We start from the raw sequence: 17,877 nt of genomic DNA on the forward strand, positions 1-17,877 counted from the left end.
GGCATGCAAGGCAAGCACTCTACCACTGAGCCAACTTCCCAGCCCATGATACACAATTTTTGAAATAATTGAAAGCACAGAAATATCAGTGATGATAGCAAAATAGAAATGCCGCTAAAAAATAAAATAATGTCTCTCAGGAGTAGCGTGATCAAGTCTCAAGTTATTCTACTTACTACTCACAGGAGTAGCGTGATCAAGTCTCATGTTATTCTACTTACTACTCAGGCCAGTGGGTCTACGCTATATATGCTACCCACCCGTTAGTCACTTAGTATCCATCTGAGTTGCAGATGCACCATTTCAGTACTGTAGTAACTGCCTGTGACTTCAGGCATCCATTAGAAGTCTTGGCACATATACCTTATGGAAAAGATGAACTACTGTGTAAACTGTCTGTAAATGCTGGGCTGCTGTTTTTACTGTTCAGCATTCTAATTTAGTTAAGACAATGCTTTGAAATGTCTAAGGAAAATAAAACTTCAAGGCCTGTAATTAACTGTGAAAGGACTGCCATTCTTACTTACCAGCTTTGCACATCATAGAAGCCAGCAATTTAGAGACTATGGACCCTCTCTTCCTCATCTTGCACTGCTTGCTGTAGGGAAAGTAGGGGATCACGCCAATGATGCTCTTGGCACAAGAAGTCTTACATGCATACACCATAATGAGGAGCTCCATGATGGTGGTGTTCACATCCCTGAAACCCAGACAGAAATCCCATGGAGAGGTGTTACTATCCCCTTTGGGCTAGGGCTGGAGCTCTGTGGTGTGTGCTTAGCATGTTTAAGACTCTGGCTCAATCTTTGGCACCAAAACACAAACAGAGCTAATAGTAATAGTTCCCTGCTGCAACCAAGTGTCAGAAGCATGCTCCTTATACCTCTTGGATCCCTTATCAGATCCCCCTGAGATGACCCTACTTCTTTTGTGTGAGAAAAACACTGCCAGGCTGGGAAGTTGGCTCAGTGGCAGAGTGCTTGCCTTGCATCATGAGGCCCTGGGTTTGATTCCTCAGCATCACATAAGCAGAAAGAAAAAAAAAAGCCGCAAGTGGCGCTGTGGTTCAAGTATTAGAGCGCTAGCCTTGAGCTGAAGAACTGAGGGACAATGCCCACTCAGAGTTCAGACCCCACGACCGGACCCCCCCCCCCAAAAAAAAAAAAAAAAGAAAGAAAAACACTGTCAGAAGAGAGTTTCTGCTGGGCACCAGAGGCTCAAATCTGTAATCCTAGCCACTCATGAGGCTGAGATCTGAGTATCCTGGTTCAAAGGCAGCAGGAAAGTCTGTGAGACCCTTTAAATTTTTTTTTCTCTGTTGGTTGTGGGGCCTGAACTCTTGGCCTATGCACTATCCCTCAGCTCTTCAGCTCAAGGTTAGCGCTCTACCACTTGAGCCACAGTGCTTTTTTTCTACTTATGTGGTGCTGAGGAATCGAACCCAGGGCCTCATGAATGCAAGGCAAACTCTACCACTGAGCCACCTTCCCAGCCTCCTACACACAGCTTCCAGGATGTCCCTGTGGCCATATTCTGCCTCCTAGGAATCCTTTGCTGGTTCCCTTCTCCCACCTAATCATGCATTCAGCTTCTCTTGTCTCCCTCACCCCTTGGGCTTTTCATTCAATGGTGCAGCTTTATAAATGCTGGCGACTCTCACGGTCCAACACTCCCCCTGTAAACTTGGTCAAACTAATCCTACCACTGCTACATGGTTACACCTGAATGGCATTGCCTGCAAATGTCTGAGTCACCAGATCAGTGGCTCAGCTGCTGGCCACACTTCCTGGTCACTCAGGACAAAAACTGGGTGTCAGTGACTCGTGTCTATAATACTAGCTACTCAGGAGGCTGAGATCTGAGGATAGCAGTTCAAAGCCAACCCAGACAGGAAGGTTCATGAGATTCTTATCTCCAATAGCTAAAAAGCTGGAAGTGGACCTGTGGCTCCAGTGGAAGAGTGCCAGCCTTGAGCATAAAAAACTATGGGACAGTGTCCACGCCCTGAGTTCAAGCCTCAATATTGGCATAAAAACAAAATAAAACAAAACAAAAATCTCTCCTCTTATTAGTCCACCCTCCTTCCCACTATCTCACTGGTCTCTCCCCTTCCTGGAGCCTTTGCTCTTAGAGTGAAAGGGTGGCTTTCATTCTGTCTGTCTGGAGCCCAAGGTCCCTTCAACTTCTGGCCCCCCACCCATCTCCACCTTCTACCTCCTCAATCCACTATACTCAACTCTGCTCAGTCCTCCTGGATCATTCACTGCCTTAGAGGGCCTAGCTCCCTCCCTGCCCTTCCACGGATATTTTTCCAATGTCCCTTTCATGATAGGCAGGCCTTGCTGGCCCCTCTACCTGCTCATCACCATCACGGCCTTCTCTTTGTCATTCCATTTTATTATGCCTTTGACATGCTGGGTATTCTTTGATCTACTCTGTCTTCCTCCACTAGGACACAAGCACCATAGCACTAACTTGTGTCAAACACAAAGACATCTTACAACTAATACATTAACTCAATATCACAGACATGCAATACTACTTGTTCCCAAATAGATAGTAGGCATCCACACTTTCAGAGAACATTCTGTGCAGAAGGATGAACAGAGAATCTGATCTCCAGTAGTCACTCTGGGGGTCCCAAACAGGTGCACAAGAAAATAAGACCTCTTACTACCCAAGTGATGAAAGCCTTGTATGAATTACAGGACAACTTCAGCTAACAAACACAGTTTTCTTTCCTTCTTTCTTTCCTTCCTTCTTTCTTTTCCTTCCCTCCTTTCTTTCATCTCACTGGGGTCTGAACTCAGTGCCTCATGCTCGTTAGATGGACCAAATGTTCTTCATGGAAAAATCTGCCATCTACTTTCAGTAGTTACAACCCACCTGTACAAAAATGAAGTAACAGGTTGGGGTGTAGCTTGGTAGTAGAGTGCTTGCCCAGTAACTGAGAGACTCTAGTATGATCCTCAGTGTTGCAATGCATATGGAAATAAATATTAAAATGGAGTAACAGTTGTATCTGACACCCCAAAGTGTTCAGACTAGTTCATGATATTTCAGGAAGAAGACCCAGACACCTGGGTTCCTACAACCTGGACAACACTGAAAACCTGAGGACCTGACCATGCATGGCACACATGGGACATGGAATGACACAGAAGGAAATGTGGGGGAAATATAAAGGGCATCTGGGTGTTTGTTACTAGAGAAACAGGAACTGACAAAAGGCAATGTTGAAGCAATCAAACAACTAAAGGGGAAAGACATGAAAGGACATGAAAATGGAAGGCCTAGCAGAGTCACCCTTCTGAATGCCCAATTCTGATTCAACTGGACCATTAACACCTACTTCTTCTCACCTACTCTTCCAGGCCAATCCACACAACTTCTGCATTTATCCAATGGAATCCCACTGCGCCTACAATGGATAGAGTACTGCAGATGCCCAGAAGCAGTGTAAAGAAACCCAGTGCTTATACATCTCTTCCAATGTAGAAGGAAGAGAGAGATGTAGGCACAGAGGTTGCTCAGCTGGCAGAAAAGGGAGTAAGAGCACCACAGAAAGGCCAGCCATGCCCCTCCTCATCTCACATAAGCTTTCCAGGGGATGGGAAGTAGTGACATTGCTCTTCCAACAGCTGGGTGGTATGACTCCATGCTGAGCAAGCAAAGCACAAGGCAGGTATGTGCCGTTTAGGTGAAAGCAAGAGTCTCAAGAATAAATTCCCCTGAAATTGAGCTTTTCTTCCCTTATTTTGGTGCTTATTCTATAAAAGTGTATGTGCATGTATGTACAGCTAAACTCACCATTCTATAAGTATTATGTGCATGTGTATACATCTAAACTCACTATTCAGACTTTCTAAGCTAAAAAATGATGCGTTATCCAAACTAACTTTTCTTGCATTTGCAAAAGCATAGGGCTTTGTTATATACCACCTAACAGAGGAAGAGAAGAGAAAGGGGACTTAAGGAAGTAACTTCAGTGAAAAGATAACCAGGCCCCAGGAGACTAGTTGGGAAATAGGACTTGGTTTTATGATTTCTTATCTTGGACAGATTCTCCTCCTAGGCTTCCAACACTCAAACTCCAGGGAGATCTACCTCACCTGAATTCTTTTGGGACATCTGTGAGCCCTGAATTCTTTCATTTTTAGACAGATAAGGGAAATTCAGAAAGTTTTCTTTCTGCCTCTACGGATTCTCAAATGTCTTTGGCTCAAAATAATACTCATGCTGCAGTATTATATTTTGTACTTCTTTTTTAAAAAAAATTCTTTTTGTGTGCCAATATTAGGCCTTGAACTCTTGCTTAGCTTTATTTGCTCAAGACAAATAAAGTATAAAGCTGGAGGTTTACCACTGGAATATACCTCCACTTCCCACCGTGCATCTTCTTAATCCATAATGGTACAGGCAGGACAAAGAAGGCTTATCAGTTGGAGGTCATCTGGCCACTTCCAGTCACTGAGCTGCCCTCTCTGTTAGCCAAGGCCAGGTTACTTGAGGCCTATCTCATTCCATTCCTTCCCTCACCCAGAGCAATGTGGTCATTGTAGATACTGGGGATGGGGGAAAAGATGAATACAGAAACTACTGCTGAACAAGAAAACCAAAAGAAAGAAAAACAATTATACTGAGTTAAGAACTGTCTTCAGAAATATCTGGGGACAATGTACAGTGGACAACAAGATTTCACATGATCACTTTCTCTGCTGAAGGAAAGTGGCACAGAGAAGCTCACAGCTCTTAATTTCCACCCAGCTTATGCATCTGCCACTTTCAAGAATTCTACACCATGTACTCCAGTGTCACACTAGACAGGCACACATTCCTACACTCCAGTCTCCTATCTTCTCAGCTCATTTATCAGCAAAAGCCTCTATTTCCATTCATCAAGAATATAGGAAAGGGAAGTGGTGCTGTGGCTTAAATGGTAAAGCACTATCCTTGTACAAAAGGAGTTCAGGGACAGCACCCAGGCCCTGAGTTCAAGCTCCAGAACCAGCACAAATTAAAAAAAAAAAAAAGAGTAAACTTACATCTATAATCCTTGCTACTCAGGAGGCTTGAGATCTTAGGATTGCAGTTCAAAGCCAGCCTTGGCAGGAAAGCCCATGAGACTCTTATCTCTAATTAATTACAAAAAAAGTTGGGTACTGGTGACTTATGCCTGTAATCCTAGCTACTCAGGAGGCTGAAATCTGAGGGTCACGGTTCAAAGCCAGCCCAGGCAGGAATGTCCAGAGACTCTTATCTCCAATAAACCACAAGAAAACTGGAAGTGGCTCTGTGGCTCAAGTGGTAGGGCACTTGCCTTAAGCTGAAGAGCTGAGAGACAGTGCCCAGGTCTAGAGTTCAAGTCCCATGATTGAGAAAAAAAAAAAAAAAGCCAAAGTGGAGCTGTGGCTCAAATGGTAAATCACTGGCCTCAAGCTGAAAAAGCTCAGGGACAGGACTCAGGACTGGCAGGGGGTGGGGTGGGGTGGGGAGGTAGTATACAGGAAAGATGCCAAGTGCTGATAGCCCACATCTGGAATTCCAGCTACTCAGGAGGCTGAAATCCAGAGTATCAGTGTTCAAGGCTAGCTTGGACAAAAAAGACTGAGAGACCACAAATGAATCAAGTGGTATAGCATCATCAAGCAAGCAAGTTATTCAAGGGTTAAAAAGGTCTTGAGTTCAGGGGCTGGGAAGGTGGCTCAGTGGTAGAGTGCTTGCCTTGCATGCCTGAGGCCCTGGGTTCGATTCCTCAGCACCACATAAGCAAAAACAAAAAAGCCAGAAGTGGCACTGTGGCTATGAGCTGAAGAGCTGAGGGACAGCGCCCAGGCCCAGAGTTCAGGCCCCACAACCGGACCAAAAAAAAAAAAAAAAAAAAAAAAAGGTCTTGAGTTCAAACCCTAGTACCACACCCCACAAAAACAAATGCAGAAAAGGGGAGAGGGGAGCATGGTAACATTTGTTTATAAGAAGGTAGGGAAAGGAAGATTGTAAATTTAAGGCCAATTCTTACAACTGCAGGGTAGCAAGATCCTCTCAAAACCAAAATGAACAAGAAAAAGACTGGGGGGGCATAGTCAGTAGTTTAGCACTTGCCAAGCAAGTATGAGCCACTATGTTCAAATCCCTCAGAACTGTGGCATCATCATCATCATCATCATCATCCAGAAAAAGACAAGCCTGGGGGCACATGTGTAGAGTCCTAGCTACTCTGGAGGGTGCGGCAGGAGAATCACTTGAACCCAAAAATCTGGGGCCAGCCTGAGGAACAAAGTAAGAGTGTCTCTTAAAAGAAAAACACAAGAACACATACAAGCCAGCAGTTAATATCAGAAAATATAGTGAATTTTAAGAGTCCCATTTTAAGACTTAATTCTTCCTGCAGGGCCAACGTTTAGTATTCTATAGTTTAGTATTCTATATTCATGCCAGAACAGCAACTTGAAAGGTAATACCTCTGCTAAGCAGTCACTCACTTTGAGATGGTCTGGATGATGAAGACATCTTTTCCCCTCACAGACTCTTGAATCTGTACTCTTGTTTCTGAAAGGAAAAGGGAAAAAGGGAGGGGAAGGCATATTAGTTCAATTTTTTTTGTTGTTGTTGTTGGTTGTGGGGCTTGAACTCTGGGCTTGGGCGCTGTCCTGTGCTCTTCAGCTCAAGGCGAGTGCTCTACCACTTGAGCCACAATGCCACTTCCGGTTTTTTTTCTAGTGGTTTCTTGGAGATAAAAGTCTCTTAGACTTTCCTGCCCGGGCTGGCTTTGAACCTAGATCCTCAGATCTTAGCCTCCTGAGTAGCCAGGATTATAGGCGTGACCCACCGGTGTCTGGCCAACGTTTAATTTTTTTATTGTTATTATAAAAGTGATGTACAGAGAGTGGTTACAATTACATAAGTCAGGTAATAGATTTCTTTTTGGATATTGTCATTCCTTCCCTTGTAGTTCAAAAATTTTTAAATGCACAAATTTTTTTTTGCATCAATTTTTTTTTTTCTTTTTTTTGGGTCCGGTCGTGGGGCCTGAACTCTGGGCCTGGGTGCTGTCCCTCAGCTCTTCAGCTCAAGGCTAGCGCTCTACCACTTGAGCCACAGCGCCACTTCTGGCTTTTTTCTTTTGTTTTTTTTTGTCGGTCGTGGGGCTTGAACTCTGGGGCCTGGGCGCTGTCCCTCAGCTCTTCAGCTCAAGGCGAGCGCTCTACCACTTGAGCTACAGCGCCACTTCTGGTTTTCTGGTGGTTTATTGGAGATAGGAGTCTCACAGTCTCTCCTGCCCGGGCTGGCTTTGAACTGCGATCCTCAGATCTTAGCCTCCTGAGTAGCTAGGATTACAGGCGTGAGCCACCAGCGCCCCGCTTTTTCTTTTTTCTTATGTGGTGCTGAGGAATCGAACTCAGGGCCTCATGCAGCAAGGCAAGGGCTCTACCACTGAGCCATCTTCCCAGCCCCTGCATCAATTTTTAATGCTATGAAATACAGAAACTGGCACCATTTCAAACCTCACTGGCTTTAGTTTCTATAACAATAACCTATAGTATAATAACACATAATAAATCACATTTTTACACAGACTTAGTTAGATGACAGCCTTCAGTGGGAGTCACCTTTCTGACTCTGGGCTTCTCAGCCTTCACATGTGAGCACAGTACCTGTGAGGGAGCTTTGTGCTCACTCAACCAACATTAACAAAGAATAGAGGCACACAATGCTGTATGTGGTGGAAACTGTAAGATTCAATATATTCCTCTCAGACAACTGGACCAGCTGTAAGGAAACAACTGCATAAATCCAGAATGGCACATTCTACAAGACTGCAACAGTCAGGGTCACAGGAAGAAGGAAGAACAGGTAAAAGATCGTTCTAGAATAGAAAAGGCTAAAAGAATATGAAAAACATATACTCAAGCTGGGTGCTAGAAGCTCAGGCCTATAATCAAAGCTATTTGGAAGGTGAAGATTACAAAGATTACAGTTCAAGACCAGCCTGAGGCAAAAAAGAAGAGGAAGAAAGGAAGAAGGAGGAGGAGGAGAGGGAGGAGGAGGAAGAAGAGGAGGAGGAGGAGGAGGAGGTTGAAGTTCATGAGATCTCATCTCAACTAATAACAGCTGGGTGTGGTATGGCATGCCTGTCATCTCAGTTATGTAAAAGATTGAAATTGGGAAGATCACAGTTCCAGGCCAATCCCTAGGTATGGTGACACATATCTATCACTCCAGACAAGGTGAGAAGCATAAATAAGAGGAACAAGCCCAATGTTGGGGACTCTTGCCTATAAGCCAAGCTGCTTTGGAGGCTGGGATCAGGATGATGGATCAAGGCCAGCCCAGGAATACACACCTATAAACATCTAAAACCATTGGCATGTACACAACTGTTACCCTAGCTGTATGGGAGAGGCTGAGATCAAGAGGACTGTGGTTTCTCGGCCAGCATGAGCAGAAAATTCACGAGTCCATTTCAATAGAAGAAACTGGGCATGCGGCCCACACTTGCCATCCCAATTACAACAGTAATGTAAGTGGATGGCGGTACAGGCACACACCCAGGTGGAAGCTGAAAACTTATCTCAACAAAAAAACAGTGCAAGAGGGCTAGAGTGGCTCAATAGTAAAGAATCTGCCTAGCAAGTGCAGGCCTCTAAGTTCAAATCTTGGTATCTTAAAAAAAAAAAAAAAAAGGCTGGGAATGCGGCTTAGTGGTAGAATGTTTGACTAGCATACATGAAGCCCTGGGATCGATTCCTCAGGACCATACAAACAGAAAAAGCCAGAAGTAGAGCTGTGGCTCAAGTGGTAGAGGGCTAGTCCTGAACAAAAGAAGCTTAGATACAGTGCCTAGGCCCTGAGCTCAAGCGCCAGAACTGGACAAAAAAAAAAGGAAAGATGATGATCCAGGCATACAGTAAGATCCTATTTCAAAAATAAGAAGAGTAGAGTACCTGCTTAGCAAGCACAAAGCCCTGAGTTCTTTTCCCGTTCAGGCAAAAAAAGGAAGGCAGGTAGGCTGGCTGGCCCACTTAACAAAATAGCATGCTTTGAGTTAAAAAGCAAAAAAGTCGGGGGGGGGGGGGAATGGGAGAAAAAAAAAAGCAAAAAAGTCAGGAAAATGGAGTAATCTAAATATAAAACAACAATTAAAGACATATTATTAATTTCTTTAAATATAACAACAGTATTCTATTTATGTACAAGAAAGTGTTTATTCTTTTTTTTTTTTTTTTGGGTCTGGTCATGGGGCCTGAACTCTGGGCCTGGGTACTGTCCCTCAGCTCTTTAGCTCAAGGCTAGCACTCTACCACTTGAGCCACAGCACCACTTCTGGCTTTTTTTTTCTGCTTATGTGGTGCTGAGGAATCGAACCCAGGGCCTCAAGCATGAAAGGTGAGCACCCTACCACTGAGCCACCTTCCCAGCCTAAAAGTGTTTATTCTTAAGACAGGCACTGATAGCTTAAACTACCAAGTAATACTTGTAATCCTAACTACTCAGAAGACTGTTCTGAGGACTAAGGTTCAAAGCTAACTTGGGCAGAAAAGTTCTTGAGACTCCAAAATAACGAGCAAAAAGCCAGGCTAGAGGATGGCTCCAGTATCAGAGTGCCAGCCAAGCAAGCAGTGGTAGAGCACTTGCCTACATGTAGAAGGCCCTGCAAAGAGGAAAAATACGGAATGCATGTCTACAAAAAGAATGTGCCAGTGCCAGTGGTTAACACCTATAATCCTAGCTACTCAGGAGGCTAAGATGTAGATCTTGGTTCAGAGCTAGCCAGGACAAACAAACCCCAAAGACTCCAGTTAACCAGCAAAAAGCTAGAAGTAAAGGTATAGCTTCTTGGTAAAGCTCCAGTCTTGAGGGAAAAAAAGGCAAGGAGAGCATGAAAGCACTGAGTTCAAGTTCCAGTACATGTACATTCTTACTTGCTCTCTTTTTCTCTCTCTTACACATACACACTTACATTCACATATCCCTAAGAGATGATGTTAGGTACAAAGTTCAGAGTAACAGTACCATGTTTAGCATGCATAACACTCTGGGTTCACTAACAGTAAGCAGCACAAGTGTGCATTCACACACACACACGTATTCACACACAAACACATTCACAGGATAACCAACTGACACTACAGGTGTTCAGGATTACTCTATTGACTAAGATAACATAAATTTAACCAAAGCTGAGCTCATGTTTTCATTCAGTTGACCAGCTGGGTAAAAAAATACCCTTGTCTCCACTTTGCTTGTTAAAGCACTAACTGGACAAATGAATCAAACTGTTTCACAGTGAGAGATGAAGCCCTGAGCCCATACACTACATATCACAGAAAGATTAAGAGACACATGTCCAAGATAGCTCACCTCTGTTAGGTTCCTGGTAAACCTGCACTTTGCCCATCTCCACCCCCAGTCGCCTAGAGAAGAAAAAGAAGGTAAAGTTTAGAAAGCAACAGAACAGACCCAATACCTTCGCTGTTTAAGATGACATATAAATTGGTAAAAGAAAAATAAAGTGTTCTTATTACAAAACTCGAAATCAGTATTCAATTGTCCTCTTGGTTCATTGCCTACACCTCACTTTCACTTCATGTCTATCCAAGACCTACCTAGTTGAACTCTGCCCACTTCACCATTGTCCTGGTAGTCTCTGTCCACCAGCTTACATCCTCAATAAACACTAATGCCTCCCTTTCAAATCCCCACATTGCCGACAGGGCTCTGCTCCAAACTTCAGTTGGTAGCTCATTCAGGTCACATAATGTGACCCATCAACCCACGTTAAGGCATTAAACCGTGCCCCATCCTGACTTTCCCACTGCCTTCTTCCTGGCACTTGCTACTATCTGAAATAGTTTTGTAGGCTGAGTTGCTTCTTGTCTGGTTCTCATAATGAAATGAAAATTTTATGAGAAGAAAAGCTGAATGGCCAGCTTACTGTTAACCCCATCTAGCTAGATGACTCCTACACAGCAGCGGTTCAATGTTCATTTACTATCTAAAATGTACTCAGCCATAGCTCTAAGTTATTCCCATAGTAGTCATTTTTCTGTTGGCTAAATGGCAATTCCACAAAAGAGTACCCATAACAATCTGTCAGGTACTCAGTAAGTGTTTGCTGCCTGAATATGCAGGGAACAGTGATACACAAAGATCAGCACTGCTCTATGCAGATACTACCATAAGACATCAACTCTTAAGCCTGATGATCACCACTAAGCTTGTTATCAAATTTAAGTCATTTCATACTGAACGCAGATGTAGACAGTAAATTATAACTCACTCGGCAATTTTCTTTGAAAGCTCCATACACGATGAGTTGGAATTTGCTGAAAACAACACCAGACCTCCTTTGGGTACATTCATCTTGGCTTCTAATTCAGGTGGCGCCACACAAAACATCAAAACCTTCTTGGTTTTCCAATTCTCAGAGCCTGGAAGGATGTGACATGTATTAAGAACTGTCATCTGTTAGGAAATGCACCTGTATGGATTTTTAATAGCAAATGAATTCAGCTGACGGAGAACCATGTACCACCATGTTGTCTTTTATTAGAAGGACACACACACATATGTTCATACACACGGGGACAAACACAAAGCTCATTTGATTTTAGGATTGCAAACTGATGGAGATGTGTCATCATGATTTACTTTTTATGACCATTGGGAATAAATGATAAACTTACAAGAAAGGTGGAGCTGAAGAGCTCAGAGTTTTACTGTGTGCTGGAATAAAGTCAATTATGGACAACCTCCTGTTATTCTCTGATAACAGAATTCCTCCTGCATTAACACACAGAAAAATGGCAGAGCCATTAGCAAGAACATAAACTGGCTGATCCTTAAAGAATAAATCCATCTACCCCAAGCTTTTCAACAACAGTTATTTCCCATAAATCCTGCCCCATGGCAAGTCTAAAACTGACCTTCGTCATCCTTTTCCTCCACAGATAACACTTTGAAGAAAAGTTAAGAAAACTATCCTTGTGGTAGTCTACTATCCACAGTTTTCCCACATCAAGAGGACCTGGCCTAGTCCCAGAGGTGGACATCTACTCAGGCTGGGCTGGGCTTGGCTGGGCTGGATGAAAGAGCAACAACCCCATAGGCTGCAGAGTTCCTAGCAAGCCACAGCATTTGCTTGTGTGTTTACTTGAGATAGCTGGGGAGGCTAGTGGAGACAAAGCTGAAAGTCCATTTGCCATTCTCAAATTTTAATTACCCACAGAATATACAAACACACCCTCCTAGGAAAATATACTAACACAACATCTTAGGAAAACTCTGCTGGTTAAGGCTAAAGTGAGTAGTCCAAACCCCAGGCTCTTCCCCAACAACGGTGCATATGGGCACCTCAGGCCTTTTCTATTTATTCCACACATTCACACATATGACTTCTATGAAAACTATGGGTGGACAATATTTCATTGTTTCTAGTACAAGCTACAAATCTATTTGCAATAAGCTTCTTCACCAAACAACCTGGGTTAGAAGACACATTTTACAGTAGCCCCAAGGGCTGATTTTCACAGTTACATAGATGAGTGGCCTGGCTCTTGCTAACTGCTGCCTGGTCTTGAATAGGGTGGACATGCTTTTGGCCAGCTCCCTGTCCTCAACTGGCCTCCCACACTCATGCTGCAGAACCAGTGGGTCACACAGTTAGCTGGCTCAGAGCACAGCCCCACTAGCCTGAGTGTAGTTCTAAAAGAGCAACCTTGAAGGGGCATTGCCAGTGAGAGCCCAGCACTCCCAAATGGAGAAGTAATGGGCTACTGTGCAGCTTAAGCTGACCTAATTCACTTTAATCCTTTGAGCTGCAAGCTCAACTGTATGTACACCAATCAAAGTCCTATAGAGCCCAGGGAGGACCACTGGCATCTGCCATGCAAAGTGGCTAAGAGCAGGAATCAGCCCACAAGCCAAATCAGCTCCCTAGCTCATTTGCTTGTCAATGGTTCCTGGAAACAATAATATATGTGGCCCTTTACAGAAAAATGATGCCAATTCTTGCTTAAAGAAAAAAAGCGGCTCGGGCTGGTACAGTGCTTGCCTAGCATACACAAAGCCTGGGTTCCATTCCTCAGTACCACAAGAAGTGGTGCTGGGGCTCAAGTGGTAGAGTGCTAGCCTTGAGCAAAAGAAGCTCAGGGACAGTGCTCAGGCCTTGAGTTTAAGCCTCAGGACTGGGAGGGAGGGGGAAGGAGAGGGGAGAGGGGAGAAGAGAGAGGAAAGAGGGGAGGGAAGGAGAGGGAGAGGGAGAGGGAGAAGAGAGGGAGGGAGGGAGGAAGGGAGAGAGAGAGAGAGAGAGAGAAAGAAAGAAAGAAAGAAAGAAAGAAAGAAAGAAAGAAAGAAAGAAAGAAAGAAAGAAAAGTAAAAAGCAGCTCTGCACAGAACAAAGAGAATGGGGCAGAATGGCCAGTGTATGTGAAAAGACATCTCCACAGCACCAACATGAATTGGGAGGGATCTTAGATGCACTCTTGACACTTGTGGTACAGGTCCAAGAGTAGAAACAAATAAAACAGATTCTCTTCTAGTTAGACTATGGAGTCAAACTCCTGTGTGCATCTGGGATCCTATTCCAAGATGATGGCAAGGCATAAGCTACTTCAAATCTCTGTAACATTTTCTAAGGTTCCTCATCCATGAAACTGTGAAAAGCAGCTCCCCTACTGTAAAATGTCTGCCAAGCATCTGACACCATTCCCTGCATGCAGGACATGCTACAATGCACACATCAACTTCTAACCCTTTCATTAGCTACCAAATACCACAATGTACAGGTGGTGGTCATCTTTATACCCCTCCTTTCACCTTCAAATATGAAGCCTCTAACAGAAAGTACAAGTATTCGTGTGTGTGTGTGTGTTCGTGTTCATGTTCATGCGCATGCACCAGTTCTGGGGCTTGAACTGAGGGCCTGGGTGCTGTCCCCTCAGCTTCTTTTGCTCAAAGCTAGTGCTTCACCACTTAAGCCAGAGCACCACTTCTGGCTTTTCCTGAGTAGTTTACTGGAGATAAGAATCTCATGGACTTTTCTGCCTGGGCTGGCTTTGAACTGCAATCCTCAGATCTCAGCTTCCTGAGTAGCTAGGATTACAGGCCTGAGTCACCAATGCCCAGCTCAGTCTTCTTGTAAGTCCATCCTCCAACAATAAGGAAGACATCAGAAACACCTATATTCATGCTCTGTATTCATTTATAGGCCATTCAAATACTAAGGCTGTTTCTAGTTTCAGTTCTTTCTCTTGCTACAAACATACACTATGCTTTTACCAACCTCCCCAAAAGGCCACTCTTAGGAACATGATATGCAAGGCTGGCAGGCATCTCATTAGTTCCAGGTTTAATGTGAAATGAAGAGTAAAGAGAACATTTTTACTGTTCTTATGAACTACAGCTGCTTTCATGTTTAACCTAATTTCACTCTGGAATGTGTGAGGTTTATTTATAGCACGTGTGAAAACACAGCCTTCCGGAGAAACTCAGCAAATCATGCTCCGTTGCTTCTCTTTGAATGAAATTTAAGAATCTGCTAAGTCTATGAATGAAAACACATTGAAAAAGATCACCTGATTTTGATGTACTAGCATTCATTTAAAAACACCTATACTTTTTTCTATGTGGTAGCCTTTTCATTGTTGTTGTGCCCATACTTGAACTAAAGGCTTAGCTTTGAACTTAGCTAAGCTTAGCTTGAACTTGTCCCTTGGATTTTTTGCTCAAGGCTGGAAAATTACCACTAGAGCCACAGCTCCACTTCTGGCTTTTTGGTAGTTAACTGGAGCTAATAGTCTTACACTCTTTCTTGGCCAGGCTTACTTCAAATTATGATCCTCAGATCTCAGCCTCCTGAGGACCTAGAATTAGAGGCTTGAGCCATGGGTACCCAGTCTTCTAACACTATCTAAAAACAGCTGACAGAGGTAACAACAGCGGTAACAACCGCCAGGCCTGAGGTTCTCTTAGCCTCCTTGAGTCTGTCTTTACCTTTTAGGTAGCATAGATAGAAGCTTAGTAAAAACCTCCTCACACCAGATTTAAAGTCCAGGGTGTATTTTTAAAAAAAAAACTATTTTATTAGGTGCCCAGTAATACTTCAATTATAGTACCTAGCACTAATACAACAAATATGTGCTGAACAAAGGCTCATCTTACAGAATTGCAGTGCTCAAAAAAAGGAATTGAAAGCCATGTCAACAAGAATGCATTGAAGAGGATTAGTGATGCACCTCACTCTAAGAAATTTTGATTTAAAAAAAAAAAATCAAGGGGGCTGGGAAGGTGGCTCAGTGGTAGAGCACTTGCCTTGCATGCTCGAGGCCCTGAGTTCGATTCCTCAGTACCACATAAGAAAAAAGCCGGAAGTGGCGCTGTGGCTCAAGTGGTAGAGTGCTAGCCTTGAGCTGAAGAGCTGAGGGACAGAGCCCAGGCCCAGAGTTCAGGCCCCACGACCGGACCCCCCACAAAAAAAAAAAAAATCAAGGACTGGCCAGGCACTGATAGCTCAGGACTGTAATCCTAGCTACTCAGGAGGCTGAGATCTGAGGATCATAGTTGGAAGCCAGCCAGGCAGGAAAGTCAGTGAGATTCTTATCTCCAATTAATCACAGAAAAAGCCAGAATCGGTGCAGTGGCTCAAGTGGGAGAGTACAAGCCTTTAGCAAAAGGAGTTCAAGGATAGCACTTAGGGCCAGAATTTGAGCCACAGGACTGGCAGTAAATAAATAAATAAAATCAAGGACTGGAGGTATGCACTTGCGTAGCAATACATGAGACACAACCCTGGGTCCATCTCCAGTAATATACATACACACACAAAAAAAAGATGTAATAGGAGTTAAAACATTTTATCCCCCCCCCCCCCTTTTTTTTCTTCTGGTATTAGGACTTGAACTCAAGGCCTAATACTCTCACTTTGCTTTTTCACTCAAGGATGGTGTTCTACCACTTGAACCACAACTCCACTTCCCCTTCCACTCTTCCGTAACCCTAGGCACTTTGCTTCTTTGCCATTAAAATGTTTTCTTATAGCTAATGCTTGACATTTTCATAGCAGTCTGAATTTATATCACAACCCAACCAAGTAGGTATTATAATCAAACCCATTGTAGACAAGGGAAATGAGGGTTAGAGATGAAGACACCTACTCAGGTCTGCACAGAAGCTAGGTAGCAGACAGCTCAGTCACAGTCTGACTCATAGTACAATCAGTTGTATACAACAGCAGGCTGCAGTCTCTAAAGCCACACAGAAAATGACTGCACAACCTGCTGAATTCTGAATACAGGGAGTGGAATAACACAAATTCCAAAGCAAACTTGAATATCTATTGCAAACATGCCTTGTTTGTATCAAAGAACCAAAATTATTTGTATTAAGAACCAAAAAAAGAACACATCACTTCAGCATTTCACTCTTCAAATTTATCCCAAGGAAAGGAAGAGAAAGCTAAATGTTCAGTAATGGTCCAAGTGTAAGTATTCCACAATGGGACAATTAAATAAAATCTCAGGCTATGCATTCAATACAATATTCAACACTATGCAAAGGTGCTTATGATCGATGCATTATTATGAGTAATAATGGTACAACCCGAGGCAACAAAGAATACAGACAAGAAAGATTCTTTAGTAGGGCTCAATAATGTGGGAGAATTATTTTTGTGTATTTAAAGATTTAAACACTCAGTCCTGGGAATGGCTTAGCTTCAGACAGCTGGCCTAGCATGAGCAAAACCTTAGGTTCTACTCCCAGCATGGGAAAAAAAGAAAAAAGAAAAAGACAGACAAAAACTTAAAACAGTAGAGATCAGATTTCAGGTGCCCAAACCCCATTCCGCATATTCTTTATGAAAGCTAAACAGCCAAACTGCGCTAATATTAAAATGAATCATCAATGTAATGGATGGGGCAAAACATTTTTAAGTAGAATAAAATTACATGTCAGTCCTCCCTAAACCTGGCAGGAATGAGCTGAGTAAAGTCATCCTTTTGTTGGTAAATGTCCACGACTAGCACGGCCAGGCAAATGGCACTGAGGGGCTCCGTGTGGAAACGGGATGGGTTTGGGGTTGTCCGGCCGCTGGTCCGTCATTAGGGCTGCCTTCCCCAGCGCCGCCTGGAGGAAGTGGGGGGCCCTAGGGGGGAAGGGTCACCGGACGCGGGAGGTCAACAGGAAGGATGGAGACAGGACCGGCAAGGCTAGTACCCTGCAGCCGCCGCCCGGGGACCACGGCCTGACCGTCGGCCGGCGCTGCAGGGATCCCCGCCCCGTGCACCTGCCCGGCGTCCGACCAGAGCTTGCCAGTCCGCACCGCCACCAGCCACCAGCTCCTCCCCGCTTACCTAGTCCCGACCGCAGCCCCGGCCCTGCCGCAGCCTCCGCTGCCGAAGGAAGAAAGCGCAAGCCTCCGGGCAGCGTCGCTTCTAAGAGCAAAATGGCGACTCCATGCGCGAGAGCGCGTCTGCGAGGTCCGGGAGGGGGAGGGGCTGGAGGGGCGGGGCCAGAGCTGCAGGCAGGAATCACCTGCTCGAGGCCAAGGGGCGTGGCCCGCCGCAGGGGCCGGACCCGGACCTTCTGGTCAGGCTCCTGGGGTAGGGGGCCAGGCAGGCGGAGGGTCCGGGAAAGAGCACGCGGGCGTGGCCCGGTGGGTGGAGTCAGGATGGAGTTGGGAAGTGTCGGAGGCGGGGCTATGCCTGTTTTGTGACCCTGGGAAGACAAATCCTGGGCCTAATGTCAGAAGCTGCAGGTGTGGGGTGGGGGGGGAGGGAGAAATGATGAACGTGGACTGAGTTATCAAAGTTGGCATTTAACCCCATGATCCAGTGATACCACTTTTGGGCATGTATCCAAAATATTTTGTCAGGATAC

General features: G+C 44.4%; 1 protein-coding gene across 2 annotated transcripts in view; it reads right to left on the minus strand.

Moving 5' to 3' along the window:
- The window catches only part of Prpsap2 (phosphoribosyl pyrophosphate synthetase associated protein 2), a 33,775-nt gene extending 16,288 nt beyond the window's left edge, over positions 1-17,487 (minus strand). Inside the window, exons 1-6 of one of the 2 annotated variants that reach the window (XM_042673961.1) lie at positions 17,352-17,427; positions 11,688-11,784; positions 11,282-11,432; positions 10,363-10,415; positions 6,483-6,549; positions 528-700 (exon numbers count right to left, since the gene is read on the minus strand). In XM_042673961.1, coding sequence (XP_042529895.1) covers positions 528-700; positions 6,483-6,549; positions 10,363-10,415; positions 11,282-11,400 — 412 coding nt within the window. In that variant the 5' untranslated portion in view covers positions 11,401-11,432; positions 11,688-11,784; positions 17,352-17,427. Of the gene's footprint in view, positions 1-527; positions 701-6,482; positions 6,550-10,362; positions 10,416-11,281; positions 11,433-11,687; positions 11,785-17,351 lie in introns of both variants that reach the window. The other variant, XM_042673962.1, reaches the window with a different exon arrangement.
- Between the last annotated feature and the right edge of the window lie 390 nt (positions 17,488-17,877).

The sequence above is a fragment of the Dipodomys spectabilis genome, unplaced genomic scaffold (genome assembly GCF_019054845.1).
Source record: "Dipodomys spectabilis isolate Male_0828 unplaced genomic scaffold, ASM1905484v1 ptg000018l, whole genome shotgun sequence".
NCBI lineage: Eukaryota > Metazoa > Chordata > Mammalia > Rodentia > Heteromyidae > Dipodomys > Dipodomys spectabilis.